The 17,062-nt window shown below is 33.2% G+C and overlaps 1 protein-coding gene and 1 pseudogene across 1 annotated transcript; both read right to left on the bottom strand.

Annotated features, from left to right (window-relative positions):
* Positions 1 to 448: 448 nt before the first annotated feature.
* On the bottom strand, positions 449 to 5,569 carry LOC101259686 (NADH dehydrogenase [ubiquinone] 1 alpha subcomplex subunit 1). Its single transcript, XM_004248978.5, has 3 exons — positions 5,307 to 5,569; positions 5,092 to 5,200; positions 449 to 764 (listed from the first exon to the last, which is right to left on the bottom strand). The coding sequence occupies exons 1-2, from the start codon at positions 5,412 to 5,414 to the stop codon at positions 5,102 to 5,104; spliced, it is 207 nt and encodes a 68-aa protein (XP_004249026.1). The 5' UTR covers positions 5,415 to 5,569; the 3' UTR covers positions 449 to 764; positions 5,092 to 5,101.
* A 1,990-nt stretch (positions 5,570 to 7,559) lies between these two features.
* LOC112940084 (organic cation/carnitine transporter 3-like) lies at positions 7,560 to 9,394 on the bottom strand (annotated as a pseudogene).
* Between the last annotated feature and the right edge of the window lie 7,668 nt (positions 9,395 to 17,062).

The following is a 17,062-nucleotide window of genomic DNA, read 5'->3' as shown; positions in this document are numbered from 1 at the left end:
TATTTGGCAATCTTGAAAAATCATATAATTGAAGTAGTAATCTTTTTTTTATCAATAAATATAATGTATCCCACATGATTAAGTTTTTATCAATACAATCAAAAATTCTTCAGATTCTATTGATCTTTACAAGTTGCAACCTTAGTTGAATGTTTTAGCAGAAACATCATTTTTACCCTTTAAATATTATATAATGCATCAATTATTCTAAATTAATTATATCATTTGAAATGTTTGGTATTATATAACATAGAATACACGTGCAACATACGTGTCCGAGAACTAATATATATATATATATATATATAACATTTTGGGAAACATTATTTTTCTTTTGCATGTTTGATGCATCCATTTGCTATCTAAATTTCACCTCATTTAAGAATTTTTTTGCAGTAGGATTTGAACTATGATAGTAATCATATGCGTCTAACCCACACATCAAGCGTTATTAAGTGTTATTGTTACCATAAAACGAAAGCCCTTGTTCTATTAGGAACATATCTAGGATTTCAGTACAGAGAAATTCCAGTCTGTTTACAAGTAGAGAGTCGATGAATACTAGTGAAAATTCCACAAAAGTTTAAACAGAAACCAACAACTGCACCAGATTCAACAAAGAAGCATTTCACAAATGTCTCATTGTTATAAAGCTCATAGGCTATGGAAAACCAGCAACAGGAGAAGGAAGAAAGACGATATTGAAGTATTTTGCACATGATCTCGAGCCTCAAAAGACCATTTTATTCCCAAACGCAGGTTTCCTGCAATGCCACCAGGCGATGTACAGTATCAGTACAAGTTTGATGCACATGAATAAATCATAACACAAAGTTGCAATGTTCAGTCATGCCAAATATTTTGCAACTTAAATAGGAAAAGAGCCACCTCCAATTCTAGCATAATGATGGAATCCATGGGATTCCAAAAATACACAAGCATCACAATGAACTTGAAGAATCACAATGAGTAGAAGTCAAATTAACAAGGTCACACGCATCTACAGACTACAGGCTTATAAAATCTCTCCTTTTCAGAGTCAAGTGTCAACTTTGCATTTTATGATGCCTAGAAATAAAACAAATAATTAAAGAAGAGTTTGTCTTTGATAGTGGTTTTTTTTTTTGTGTGTTATGGATAACATACTTTATTCCCAAAGAGTGTGGTCTAGGGAGGGTAGAGTGTACACAGACCTTACCTCATTGTTTCTAATAGACCCTTGGCTCAAAACAAAAACAAACTCGAAAACCCGTGATGGAAGTACAAGAATAGCAACCAAATACTACAATTGAACTACACAAAACAACAAATATCAACAAAAATCAAAGAACAAAGAACCACAACCATAGCTCTGACTACTAGTAAAGGCACCAAGACAATGCACTCCTACCTACTAGCATGGACACACTCTTACCAACTAACCTTCTACCCAAATTCGCATCCTCCATGCCTTGCTATCTAAGGTCATCTCCTCCATAAGTCACAACTTGCCATGTCCTTGTCTTCCCAATACTTCTCCTCTACCTCTACCTCTTCTGAATCCGTCCATAGCAAACCTCTCACACCTCCACAGAGGAGGATCTTGCATCTCTTCATCACATGCCCTAACCATCTCAATCTAGCTTCCCGCATCTTGTCTTCCACCGCAGTCACTCCACCTTGTCTCGGATATCCTCATTTCCAATCCCATTTCTCCTACTAAACCCACATATCTATCGTAAAATTCTCATCTTCGCCACCTTCATCTCCTGGATGTGAGAGTTTGACTGGCAACACTCCACCACATACAACATAGCTAGTCTAACCACCACTTTGTAAAACATTAGAATTTAGTTTGTGAGACAATTATTAAAGGGGTTCATGCTCATATATTTTGGTGATGGGACAAGGAAGCCAAGACTTTAAAAGTCAATACACACAACTATCTGCTCATTGCCTTTACAAAGAGCTCATCATCAGTTAAGTGGATTCACAAGTTCGAACAATGAAGAAATGCCTATGGATAATTTCAATGCCGATGAAGCTCATAGTACTTGGAAGAAAATTCTGAAATCGATGAAGCGACTTGAAATGAAACAGAGCTTAAAAAAAACATGGTCCAAAAAATAATGGGGAAGTACCTAACAATTAACATGACCTAAACCACATAAACATCTTGCTCTTTAAGTTTTGAATAACGTAATCTAAAGAGTGATTAAGTGATACTTGAAACCCCTCCAGTCTATGTTCAATGGAATGGGAAATTTGTCTATAAGCTGGTATTTGCCTGAACTGCAAGGTCCACAATCTTGATACCATTCTTGAAAAATAGAAGTACACAAAGTGAGAGTTTGTAAGACTATGAAAGAATACATTCTAACAGTGTGATTGCACGATAAATCATAGACAATAATATGATTCAGTAAGAAGGCACACTAACTACGGATTTCTTCAGAAAGCCGGAGTTTACAAGGAACTGAACTTACAAGAGTTGACAAAGACAATTGCATCCGACTATTTTTATTTTGGTTAAAACACCTTATTTGTTAACAGATCACCAACATATGAGATCTCCAAATTTCATAGACTCATTTTCGGAATGACTCACCATTTAATCGCTAAATTTCCAGAATCCTTGGAAACCCTAAAAAAGAAACAAGTACCATGACTCTTATTAACACTTGCGTAACAAAAAACTTCTGATAACTCGATATTACCCCAAATGAATCATGGCATTGTAAGTGCCACATCCATCCCTATCATCAATATTGACCAACGAATAGATGTTAATTGAACATAACTGGGTTAATCGCTATTAAAAACTGCGATATATGGTCCCATCCAGACTGTCAGTGGCCAGTAAACTGCTCCCATATCTCACCATTATGATATAACTCCTCCAAAGTTCCATTCTCCCATTTTTCAAACAAATTTTTCTAAGAATAAGATCCATAGCATACTGCAGGTGCAGCACAAGATTTATTAATTATAGTCGATATTACTTCATAAAAGTAAGCATGTATGTTAGTGTTTTTTTTTTCAATTGCTACTCTTTAGGATCATCTGTCTAAAGCTTCTTTAGCCTCACTTTGAGAAGCAATGATCAGTAATATTATTTACGAAATTTAAAATTATCACTTTTGAAGAAAATCCATTCTCTGTCCGGTTTTCAAGCCCAAAATCTTGTTCTACACGTTTAGTATGCTATGCATCTCAGTTATGTTAGTGAAATATAATTAGAAAAATGGGAGAATGGAAGCTTGGAGAAGCCTTACGCCAGTTTTAATGGCAACATATTGGAGGATTAGGCCATTTTCTAGCCACTGCCAGTGGGACAGGAGGGTTTTAAAGGAGGGGGGTGTATATTAAAAACTGCAATATATAAGCTCTGTTATGAATTTAACGCTCGCTAGAAGGGATAGTCCGGATGGAGCTATATATCGCAGTTTTTAACTCCGATAAACCCGGTTATGTCCAGTAAAGTTTCGACTTCCCATTTTTGTGATTTAATTAGTTTTTGTATTATTTTAGTTCCGAACTCTTTGAGAAAGCCTAGAATCTAAACTGTTTTTGAATGAATATCACTAAACATATAACGAACAGTATCATCACCATAATGCTAGTGAGAAATAAGCATTTCATCCTCCAAATCCACCACCCAACAAATCTGTCGTTTTTATTCATTAAAGGTACAGTCAAAACATTCATTGCTTAGGTTAAAACACATGGAGAGGGTGTCAGCCATCTAGATTCTTTAAACCAGCTCTGGGGCATCCTTGAGAATAGACCATAAGAAAGTATAAAGACAACGTACAGTTCAGGAAACCCATCATTGCTAAATGCCAAGTTATAGACTTAAAGAACAGATCATTCTTATAGCTGATATATCTAATGGGTTATGAGTGAATCAGTACACATATGGGAATAGAATTCATGATTGACCTAAACATTGTGTCTCCTCATAACGTGGAAACTATTGCATCAATATTTTTCTAATACCCCATCAATATTTGAATGCCACCACCTTTTCTTAACAGAACATAACTTCCTTGTGGTTTTTTAGTTGATAATAGCAATAGCGAAAATAGTTCTTCATTCGAGTAATGACCTCATCTAAACAAGAATCCCTAGTGAGATAAAAATAGAAAAGCTTTCACTCACTTTACAGACAATTCTAATTGCCATTTTTGATGGACTACTGAATACAAAAGTTAGCCACGGATTCACAATGAAAATGCATCAGAATGTGAAAGCATGTCTCAGCCATTCTTTATGTATTTTATATATAAATACAACCGCGTCTTGTTTTAGCCTAAGCTCAGTGATCATAGATACAACTCTTCTTTTAAAGAAATAAAAATTATGGATTCCACTCTTATAAAAGTTGCTTATTTATGTTATGATAATTAGTCATCGAAGTTATTAGCAATCAGTTGTCTGATAAACCAAAACATTTCAAGAGTAACATGACTGTCTACCACTTTACCATGACACAAACTGGACGCCCATAGCAACAGCTGGATCGCAAAGCTCAATTGGCCAAAGATAAAGCACAATTAAGGAAAAGTTATTGGTATTATTTTCCCACAGCAACTTCCATGTTTCCTTACCTTTTCTTTTTTTAAAAAAGGTTGGAGGAATGGCAGGTCTATTTAAAAGGATACAAGGGCATGATCTAATAATCAATGAAATGAGATGACGACTACAAGAGATAAGGATAAAATCCTACCAAGGCAGAAACTGCTAGGTGATTGATTTTTTCCCCACCCTCACAGATTTACCGGGCACATATGATGGGGTTAGCCGGTAAACAATCGAGATGCAACATGAGCTAATAGGGACAATAGTCAATACTGGTTAGAACGAAAAGAATAATTAAAGCTTGATTTTTCAACTCTTAGATTTGGATAAGTATACAAGCTCATATTCAAGCTCAAGCACGAAATTTCATCAACAAAGGTCACCCTTTATTAGAATTTAATCCAAATTGACAACAATTAACAGAACAGACTAGTAACCCTAAATCCTAATTTTCCAGCAGATGAGAATAAATCTCCCTCATTAGCATCAAAAACAAAATGATAATATTAAAAGGGCAGCTGATTAAATTACCACACAACGACTAAGACGAAGAAGAAGAAGGAGAAGCAAGCATCTCCATCATTTTCTTGTCCCTCCTTTCCATTGCTACATCCCACATGTCATTCCCAATGTGCTTCGGCTGCAAACAATAACCCAAGAAAACGAATTGGGTGTCAAAAAGAATGATAGCAAATACCCAAAAGGGAAAAAGATCAAATCTTGGATCTGGGTAAAAAGGGGATTACCCTGCCATGAGCAGCTTTGTGGATGAAATACTGAGCATTACCCATTACGCAAAGAAAACCAGCTATGATTCCTAGTGGAAGAACAGCTTCTAACCACCTCAAACTCATCTTCCTTCGTTCCTTTTTTCTTCTCTCTCTCTCTCTCTCGAGATGTTTTACCCTTTATACAGATTTGATTGATTTGCAGAAGCCAATTCTCCAGAAAATGGATACTGCCATTCCCTTTTTGTTCAACAATCCTCTAAACTCTCACTAGTAAAACTGGGCCATAACTTGGTCCAGGCCCATTTTGTATCTGCTTGATAGGCCTAGCCTGGCCTCTCTTTAATTAATGAAAAAAGAGGAGTTTTCGTAACTAATCACTGTGATAAACTTAATTATGTTTTATAGTTATAGTTTGCATATTTATGGGTTATAGCTACAGTTTAAGCTATTTCATTTGTATATTTTGGGTACGTGTGTATAACTGAGTTATTTTTGTTTAAAGTCGAAATAACAAATTTATACAAACACAAACATCTAAACTTTAAACAATTATACACATTATATTATACAAAAGATATACAAATTTTAAATTATATAAATTCGAACCCCATCCTACGTAAGTATCACTGAATGTTGGTCGGGAGTGGTAATAAACTAAAAATATAGCTATGATGACTAATTAACTAGTACTTTATATGTTTGTATAATCATGTGATTTCACTACTTAATTATACAAATATTTATATCATATTTACTAATTCTTCATATAGTTTGAAATGATTATATAATGTCTCAGTAATTAATAATTTTATATCTAATACACTTATATATACATGTATTTTTGCTACCAAATATCTTCTGAAATTACATTGACTTTGTCCTTGAATTCATTTTATCCCAAGTCCGCGGAATCATGAAAGAAACCAATGAAGAGTAAGATAGATTAAGGGTCAGTAGACAGATCTAGAATAAAGAAGGGAGTGCCCTAATCTTTTTTTATATTTATGAAATGTGAGTAGCGGTGGCAAATGGGCGGGTTGAGTCAAAAGTAGACGGGTTGAAAATGGGTAAAGATAAAATGGGTGATCATTCAATCCGTCCATATTTGATATGGGTACAAATGGGTTGGGTAATAAATGGCTTGGATAAAATACTAGTTTACTCATATTTTACCCATATTTCATGAATAAATAGTTCTTTACTTAAGAATTCAATATGGACAAAATATTTTAGTCTTTTTTTTTAGATGAAATTTGTTGAAAATGATTCATTTAGTTTTATTATATTATAAAAGTAAAAAAAACTTTAAAAAAAATTCGGGGTGGGGGGCTGGCGGGTGAGGGTCCAGGGTAGGGCGAAAAAAATTGAAGTTAAAAATATTTTTTTAACAAACTTAATATTTTTGAAGAGTGGGGGTTGGTTGGGGGTAGGGGGACAATGGTTGGGTGGGGTGGGTCCAGGGTAAAGTTGAAAATATTTTTTTAAAACAAACTTAATTTTTTTTTGTGTGGGGGTAGGGGTGCGGGTGCGGGTGGGGTGATGGGGGACGATGGTAGGGATGAAAAATGAAATTTTGAAGTTGAAAATAATTTTTTTAAAAACAAACTTAAATTCTTGTATTTTTTGGGGTGGGGGGTGAGGAGGTTGGTGGGGGGTTGAGCGTAGGGGTAAAAAAATAGAATTTTGAAGTTCAAAATATTTTTTAAAAATAAACTTTAATCTTTTTTGGAAAGTGTGGGGTGGAGGTCGAGAGTTGAAATATTAATAGGGACCTATATATGAAAGTTTTGAAAAATTGCTTCTAAAACTTGATAACAGAAGATTTTTTGAAAATTTGGAGAAAACTTGCAATACCCATAGTTGACCCATAGTTTACTTATAATATACCCATATTTTAATGGGTAAAATATGGGTATAATCCCAAATATTATCCATATTTAAAATCACTCTTTCAACCCATATTTGAAGGGCTATTTGGGCGGGTTAGTGAGAAATGAACTTAAATTGCCAGCACCAGGGATGACATATAAAATGAAACGGAGGGCATATATTATTATGAGATACCCAATAATATTTTGTCCAGTTTATCAATGAATTGATAATTATGGTTTTGCCTACTTTGCTATTAAGTATCGTTCATTTTTAAATGCTTAGACGACTTATATTTAATAAGGATGATTGGTAAAAGTGCCCTATCATTTTCTGTTTCATAGTATATGTGTCAAGTCAATACTGAATAACTATTGTTACAACATAAGCAAAGAAATAAACTTGAAATGACCAAATTTATTGAGAAATCATAAATAACACTTAACATACAAATGTTGTATCCTTATTCTCCTTTCCATCCATTGTATCACCAAGTGTTCTTCTCTTAGTTTCTGGCAAAAACACAACAAAACAACCACATGTAGCAATGATTAATCCAAACACACCAAAAGAAAGCCACTCGTTGTTCCTACCAACCGCGATTAGCATTGGACTCGAGGCTCCTCCGAGAACCATAACTTGTCTTACCATTGCCACAGTTGAGTTCCTCACACATGTAGGGAAAAGTTCCAATATGTAGATCAATAGAATGCTAAACGTTGTACACTCACTAAAATATCATATCAATTTGTAATCGTTCAAATCTTCCTCCATCAATTATAACACTAAAAATTCCACTTAGCATAGCAAATCCTAATAGTGAACATTTTCTATTAAGCTACCCTATAAACAAAAGAATCAAAATACAAGATGACAATTCAGATAATGCGTTTATTGTAATGCTTATGTAGAGATTTGAAATTTAAATATCCAACACCTAATGGCATACCATAGTAAGTCATGCCAATACCAAATCCAACACACATTACTGTCACTAATCGACGAAATGATCAATTTCTTCCCATTAACATCTTGATAACTGAATATAAATCGATCATGTTGTTGTTGTTGTGGACTACTTCTTGGCTTTCTAATTCCATGAATGATCCGAAAAAGCTTAAGGTTAAACTACTTCTTGTTGCTGGAGGTGCAATGCTTTTCAAAGTTTAGACAAATCCTTCTGATATAAAGCCATCTAGGTGATTCATTAGCTACCAAAATGCACTAAGAATGAGTATATCATTGTAGGTAAAGAAGTCCAAAGATAAAGAATTCGCCACGAAGATCCTCTGTTTATATAAGCCAAAGTTGGTAAAGAAACAACCCCTGTTGTGAAACAAAAGGAAACTAATGGCTCCAACTTGGCCACGCCAATGCCTTCCCACGAGCTTTGTGGACAAGACAAGTGCATAAGTTCCAATTGAAGATCTTCCAAATCCAGAAAGAAACCTTAATAATGAATACATCCAGAATAAGCAGTGATTGCTCCAGTAATAAACATTAGAAGACATGACAAAATCAGGTTGTTTTTCGACCTAGCAAGGATCCAGCTAAGGTTGATAGAAGGAAACCTCTTGCAAGCAAAAGGCGTACCTCGAGTATTAGGAGTGAATCAATATGCAAAATGAAAAAAAATCATCAAAAGTAGTCTAAAAGCAAGTCATATCCTTTAAGGGTAAAATCATAATACAAAATTTTTTCAAATATGAGATGTCATTCTTCTTATTACTAACAGAAGTAGTAAATGTTTGACTTGTTGTCAAAACACTAAATTCGTTAAATTTAAATCATGAATTTGTATACCTATAAGACATCCCACGAAGAAGGAGGATGATGGGAGGCCAGGGACGATCGATCCACTACATTGTAAAGCCCACTCTGAGACAATTGAAATTTGGGAAGGTAAATCCCATGCCTTTGTACCTTTGGGGAGAGTACAGAAGTTATTGTTTATGAATGACTTAGAGTTATTACATTATATGCAATGCCAGGTTGATTGTGTGTCAGTGAAAACACTAATAAAAGTTTGTTGAGCATCAAAGAACCAAGCAAGAGAAACAAAAATGGCTTGTAAAAATTGTGCCCATCCAAATTCACCTATGCAACTTTCTATTTTTTCATCAAGAGACGATCCTGCTTTTCTCTTCAACTTTCCATTACTTAGGAATGGATCTGTTTGGTTATCCATTTTGTTATTTGTTTAATATGTATCTAACTGATGAAAGTATATGAAAAAGTATGTGTGGGAATGCCTATGTATATATATGGAAATATATATATATATAAGGAGATTTTTGTGACGATCCACCACGTTATCATGTCATATATAAGCGCCACATAAGTATCACATAGTCCTTAATGGAATATCTTAGAGATATATGAAGTTTTTTCTTGAAAGACCTTACAATTTTATAGATTTACATGAAAAGTCCTTAGAATAAGATATGTAGAGTATTATAGTATGGAGGTTTGTTTGTAAATATGTAGGGATTTGCTTAACAATTCTTATTTATATATGTTAGAATATAAGCGTCCACTATCAATCAACGGACCAGGTCCATTGACACAGAAAGAACAGTGCAAAAGATTAAACAATATGACGAACACAACACAGACAGTTTACGTGGAAAACTCCTTGCTCGAGGGAGTAAAATCACGACCTGTCACATATGATTTTCAACCGTTATCACTAATCTTCACAAGCAAAAGTGAAACCCGATTATAACAACGTGAGAAAAAACTATTAATCTCACAACAAGCAATAACTCTAGTGCTTGAAGAGCCTAAGCAGATTTTACTCTGCCCACTAAGCTATCACCATTATACAACTCAGGATTCAACTAAGCAGCACACAAGTTGCCCACTAAATCACCACGCTCCGAATGACTTAGGATTTTTACTAAGCAACACAAGCTAAATTAGTTTGACTCAACTAACTTAGACTTTTCAACAAACCAAGAATCTGAATCCTTTATAAATTAGGAACAAATTTACAATGTAAGCATGGAAGATATAATCCTAAGACAACTAGGTAGCTTGCAGCTCTATTAGGTCCCTGTTGCTCTTAGGATGATTCTTCATGAAGGTGGCCTTTGCTTTTTGAGCTTTTGGATTTTCTGAAATCCAAAACTTTGTTTGCCAAAACTTGTGTTTGTGTTGTTGGAGATGAGACTATATTCAAATGGACACAAACCCTTGGGACGAAGCTATTGACTGAGAGCCTGCTTTCATGAAAAGTTGTGCACCAAGCCCTCAGAGTTGACAGTCTTTGACTGTAATCTTTTCGTCCTTTTCTCGTGCGCAGACTTCTAGGGACCAGGTCCCTTGCTGCGTTCTTTGATGCTTGAGTTCTTGACAAAGACTTGTTGTTCTCTCTCTTTCTTCTTGAGTGAATGAACTTAATATGTTGTTTATCATGTTGAAAGTATCAACAATAAAAAGTTATTAACCGTTGGACAAACAACCTTTTCTATTCTGATTGGTTCAGTACGCTGGCGCCTCACCTACCACTGACATGACAATTTTACAGTTGTACACCATTATGTATCAGATGAAGAGAACTCTGCCAGGAACCAGGTCCCTGCATTATTGAGATACTGAAACATACAATCTTGTCCGCTCTATTTATTAGTGTAGGACGCTGCACTTTTCACCTACCACCTAACATGACAACTTTTACAGATGTATCCCATTTGTATTTGGATGAGAGCATTCTGATAGGGATCAGGTCCCCGCATTTGTGAGGATCATCAAAACACCTTGAATATAACATTTCCCCCTTTTTGATGATAGCACACAAATATACCTCACACTGAGTTTATCATTCATCTCACTGTCAGCATTTCCAATAACAAGGATCTGGTTCCTTGTTAGATAGATAAGTTTGTTAAATCATCAAAACTTCATATCAAGTTCGATCTAACATCTTAACTTAGATTCGAACTAACATTTCCCCCCTTTATGATGATAACATACTTATTCACCAGTTCCCCCTATCAACAAGAATTATTGGGGTAAGTGGAGTTAAATCATCCCTGAAGTTTGTCAAATCATCAAAACATCAATATAGCTTTTTCCCTCTTTTTAATGTTGACAAACATATTCACCAGTTCCTCCTATCAACAAGAATTCTTAGGATAACTGGAGTTTAATCATCCCCGAAGTTTGTCAAATCATCAAAACATCAATATAGCTTTTTCCCTCTTTTTAATGTTGACAAACATATTCACCAGTTCCTCCTATCAACAAGAATTCTTAGGATAATTGGAGTTTAATCATCCTCGAAGTTTGTCAAAATATCAAAACATCAACATAGCAATATAGTAGCTCTTGAGTATCTAATATAAATAGAGGGACATACATTTGTTAATGCTTTGTAAATTCATCAAGAAAAAATCAAAATTGATCTCTACAATACAATCTTTCCTAGCAATCCTTTTGTGTTCCCTTTCATAATTTCTCAATGATTCCTAGAGATTTAGGTTGATTTGGCATAGATAGATCTTGAACAAGTGGTGTAAGAAGACGAGTAGTGTAAGAATCATAGGTGTGCTTAGCAAAAGACTAAGGACGAGACATTTTGTTCGACTGGGTTTAGTAGCTTTTGTTCAAATAGGATATTTATGTTTAGAAATTTATTTAAAATGTGGATATACTCCCTTTGTCCCGTCATAGTTAGACTTAAAAGAGTTAATTTCTTAATTTTCATCGTAAATTATGATATAGAATTTTTAAGTTTTTAAAGAAAAATTTACATATGTAAAAATTGTGTAAAATATTCTATAAAACACAATAAATAATATTTAAATTACATGTAAAAACATGGTCAAATTAAAATTTAAACACCGTCGCATAAATTAAAAATAGAATGTAAATTAGGACAAAAAAGTATTGAAAACTTGGACTAAAAGAGAAATGCAAGTTGTACACTAAACTGAATTGAAAATGAGTCAAATGACTAGGATTTACGAGTTTGAATTTAAGTAAATTAAATTATATTTAAAGAATTTGTTTATTTTGAATATTCAAACTTAGATAAATGATCTTATATCTTATCCATGTGAATTAAGAGGACCTATTTTATAGAATTTTTTGATAGATTCTTCCATTTCTTCTTGAGAAGGAACTTAAATGACTAATAAATCTATCACGAGTATTTTAGCTTTATTTATTTATTATTTAACATAAATGGATCTTATGAATTGTATTAATTAGTATCATTACCACTTACGATGTATATAATGGCAAGTTGAATGTGAAAGATTAAAATAAACTTAAAGTCCTAAGCATTATTGAATAGCCTTTTCCCCTTTTTTCTTCTTTCCCTTTTTCAGGACTACCATGCATACATATGAATGCAAAAGTTCTGCTATGAAGTATTTCTCTTCAAAAATTATATGTTCAAAACAAAAAAAAAAATTGTTACACATAAAAATGACTTTTTGGTACGTTCTTAAAGATATCAATAATAACATATTTAGTAAAATTTCTCATAAGTGGGGTTTAAAGAAAGTAGAGTGTACAATGATTTATACCTATTTTGTGGAGGCGAAGAGATTATTTCCTAGTTGATATATATATATGATTATCGAAAATTCTTTCAATTATTTCTGATTAATTAATTATGAGAAAACAACACAAATATCACTAGTTTAGGATCTACTTACATGCCTTCCAGTGTAGTTTTGAAATAATCATTTGTTAGAAATTTTGGTCTTCAGAATAATGTATTTGATGCGTCCAGATATATGTATTTACCTAGCTCATTCAGATACGTGTATTTCGGATATATGAGGTCAAAATTAGGTGTAATTTATTTCATATAAATTAATATTCAAAAGTGTTTTACATGTATCTAGATATATTGACTCTGTTGCTCGCCTCTATCCTTTCTCGCTCGTCTCTCTCCCTATATCCATCCAGATACATGTATACCTGGCGCATTCAGATACGTGTATTTCGGATACATGAGATCAAAGTTAGGTGTAATTTATTTCATTTACATTATATTCAAAAGTGATTTACATGTATAATCTAGATATATTGACTCTCTTGCTCGCCTCTCTATCCTTTCTCGCTTGCCTCTCTCCCTATATACTTGTTTTTACCAAAAGGGGTTCTTTTAGGTACTAATTTAATTCATCGTACGTCTCTTAATTTTTTATTTGTTAATCAACGAGGTAGGCTAAAATAGAAAAAATTGGGCTTGTCGGACTTTGTGTCTAAATAACTCACATACTCATTCCTATTAATAAATAGTTGGACCACAATACTTGTCATTTTATAAAATTTATGCATAAATTATCATGTTTTGTCTATTATACCATTGATATAATAATTAATTAATCTCGTCATTTATTAATAAAGTTGATTTAAGAAAATACTAAATAAGAGTAAAAGGATAAAGTTACCTCATTTGTTAATGCAAATATAAATTAAAAATATAACATATATAAGATGCCAAAAATAGATTTATATATTAATGATTGAATTAGTTTGGTACCTTTGTGGAATCTCCACACATTTCAATTATTGAATAGCATTCACACTTGTTTGAACTAGTAAAGTACTCTGCGCTTTTCACGATTATAAATTATGTCAATCATATGTAAGTGGTAGGGGTGTATCTGACCGAATTAGTTTGGGTTTTTCAAAATATTAAATTAAATTATCTGTGTTGGATTTTTAAATTTAGAAACCAAATTAAACCAATAAAATTTGAGTTTTTCAATTTTGGGTTTTTTCGGGTTTCTTTGAATTTTTTGAATTTTTTCGAGAAAATATTCATACAGACATATAATTTACTTGTACTTCAAATATTTCTTTACTCCTACCAAAATGTAACTATCTAAGTTATTTCTCAAAAAAATAACACAAAATATGATATGATTAATGACACTAAAATATCCAACAAAAAAATAAATAATAAAATTGCGTAAAACACATATTGCAAAGTAATAAGTCATAATGAATTTGGTCATAATTTAAAGTACTAAATCATGCTAAAATAAGTTTAGTAAGTATTAGTTACATGACTAAATATTAAAAGAAAGTAAAATTATATCATGTATTTTAATTGTCTAAATCTATGTAAAACAAAAAAATAAATATTCATTATTATTGTCATTCTTAGTATTAAATTAATTTTCTTTTTGCATTAAGTGAATCGGTCACTAAATGGTATTTTTTATCTTTTAAAATTTTAATTTGTTATATAAACAATCAATTTCAACAAAATTTGATTTAAAAAGAAATTAAATAGATTGAGTGACTTTTTGAGGGAAGAGGAGATAGTTGAGTGACTATTGAGTTAAAATTCAAAGCTGAGTGACTTTCTGAGAGAAGAAGAAATAGTTGAGTGATTTTTGAGTTAAAATTAAAAATTGAGTGACTTTCTGAGAGAAAAGTGCACAGTTGAGTGACAATCTGAGATATTAACTTCTTTATTCCTTGATGAGGATGAAACATATTAAAATTTCTTTACGATAGTACCATTGTTAATGTTAGTGAAAAAACTTACAAGATAATAAAATTACAAGATTACAATTGAAAATAAAATGAAGAAATTAATCTCTTCAGGCTGAGCGCGGATATCTCGCTCTCTTTAAGGAGATTCAAGTCCACTGCAGCAAATGTTATCACCGGTCCAGCAGTAGTCATATTTGACTTGTCCCCTCCAAGATACAATAGCCTTCACAAAGTATAACTCAACAACTCTGGACTAGAGTTGAGTCCAAAGCTCTACAAAAAAGAACACCTCCCTTCAACTAATAAAAACTCTCTTTTAGACTAACTCTTTCACTCTTTGTTTTCTCTTGTGTTTTGTGTGTCCCAAACCAAATGAACATCACCACTATTTATACTACAAGAAGTCTTCCTAGCAATAAATAGGAAGATAATGGAGGTAGTAAATAGTGAAGATAATGGCCTAAGGAGTTATATAGGTTACATAAGTTATAATAGGAGTTACATAGGTTACATAGGCTATAATAGGAGTTACATAGGTTACAATAGAAGTTACATAGGTTACAATAGGAGTTACATATGTTACATAGGTTACAAAGAGTAATGGAGGTATTAAGAATGAAATAAAGTGATGGACAACCAATGCTAATGGATGATGTAGAAGTTATCCATTCCAATATTTTTCTTATAACTCCAAAATAAAGCAATTTAATATGTTAAATATTAATATTAAAATTCTAATAACCTAACAATCCCCCACTCATTTTAATATTTAAATAAGAGAGTATATCAGTTGAAGAAAGACTACCATGCATAATGAAGGTGTGCTCTGCATTGAACCTCCACTTAGTGAAACAGTAACTTTTACTCCAGAGTCGTAGTGGTCTCAGACTTGAACTATGACTGCTTAAGGGAAATAAAATATCACTGCTCACACATAATAATCAAGGTGTTGACATGATCTTTAACAGCCAGCACGTTATGGCCATGTGCTATCCCGGTTTCATGAGTGCATTTGAGAATAAGCCCCATTCTCATAGGAAACGACCTACTTCCACACATCACATAGGTGAAATCTGTCAAGAGTGCTCCTGTAAGATTAACACTCCACCCATACGGGCTACAAATATTCATTAAGAGTTTTATCAACTCAACCTTCACAAACTACAGGAAATAATGCACTCACATCATAGGGAGGGGAAAAAATAGTGCATTTTTCTCAACAAGTCATCATATGATTAGTTTTTCCCTTTGAACCTGGTTATAAGATCTCTAGTCCCCAGGTTGGGTTTCCTCATATATGACTCAAGGATATGTAGGCTTCAATCCCATCCCCCTCGATGTGCTCCAGACCTTTTCTCTTGTTAAGGCTTTCGTAAGAGGATCTGCAAGATTATCACAAGATTTGACATAATCAACATTAATGGTACAATTTGTCAAATACGATCTTACATTACTGTGTTTCCTCCTTATAGGTCTGGATTTACCGTTGTAATAACGGTTTTGAACTCTACCAATTGCAGCTGTGCTATCACAATGAATTAAAATAGGAGAAATTGGTTTTTCAAAATAAGGAATTTGAAACAATAAATCTCTTAACCAATTCGCTTCCTCACTAGCTGAAGCTAAAGCAATTAGTTCAGTCTCCATGGTAGAGTTAGCAATTATAGTTTTCTTTTTTGATCTCCAACAAACAGCAGCACCACCTAAAGTAAAGACATAACCAGTTGTAGAACAGGAATCACCTGACAAAGTTTTCCAATCCGCACCACAAAAGTCTTCAAGTACAACAGGATATTTTCTATAAAGCAAACCTCAATTTTTCGTTCCAATTAAATATCTCATAACTCTTGTTATAGCATGCCAATGTTCATTACCTGGCTTGCTTGTAAACCTGCCAAGTACTCCTACTGCATATGCAATATCAGGCCTAGTGCAAACAGTCACATATCTCAAACTTCCGATTATACTAGCATATTCCTTTTGATTTATTACATCATTTCACTTTCAACAGGAAATAAGTAAACACTTGAATCAAAAGGAGTAGCAACATGCTTGCAATCATGAAAGTTATATTTTTTCAAAATTTTCTCAACATAATGTGACTGGTCAAGGAAAATCCCCTTACATGTTCTTGTTATTTTTATTCCAAGAATAAAATTTGCCTCACCAAGATCTTTCATATGAAAATGGCTTCTAAGAACATTTTTAGTTTCATCAATAACATTCATGTTAGAGCCAAAGATCAACAAATTATCAACATATAGGCAAATGATCACATGTGAATTATTCCAAGACTTATGATATATGCACTTATCACACTCATTTGTTTTAAAACCATTCTCAATCATGCAGGAATCAAACTTTTCATGCCATTGCTTTGGTGCCTATTTCAAGCCATATAGGGATTTAGTAAGTTTACATACTTTGTTTTCTTG

Source organism: Solanum lycopersicum, chromosome 10 (genome assembly GCF_036512215.1).
Source record: "Solanum lycopersicum chromosome 10, SLM_r2.1".
Taxonomy (NCBI): Eukaryota; Viridiplantae; Streptophyta; class Magnoliopsida; order Solanales; family Solanaceae; genus Solanum; species Solanum lycopersicum.
This window is presented reverse-complemented; position numbering and strand designations above follow the sequence as displayed.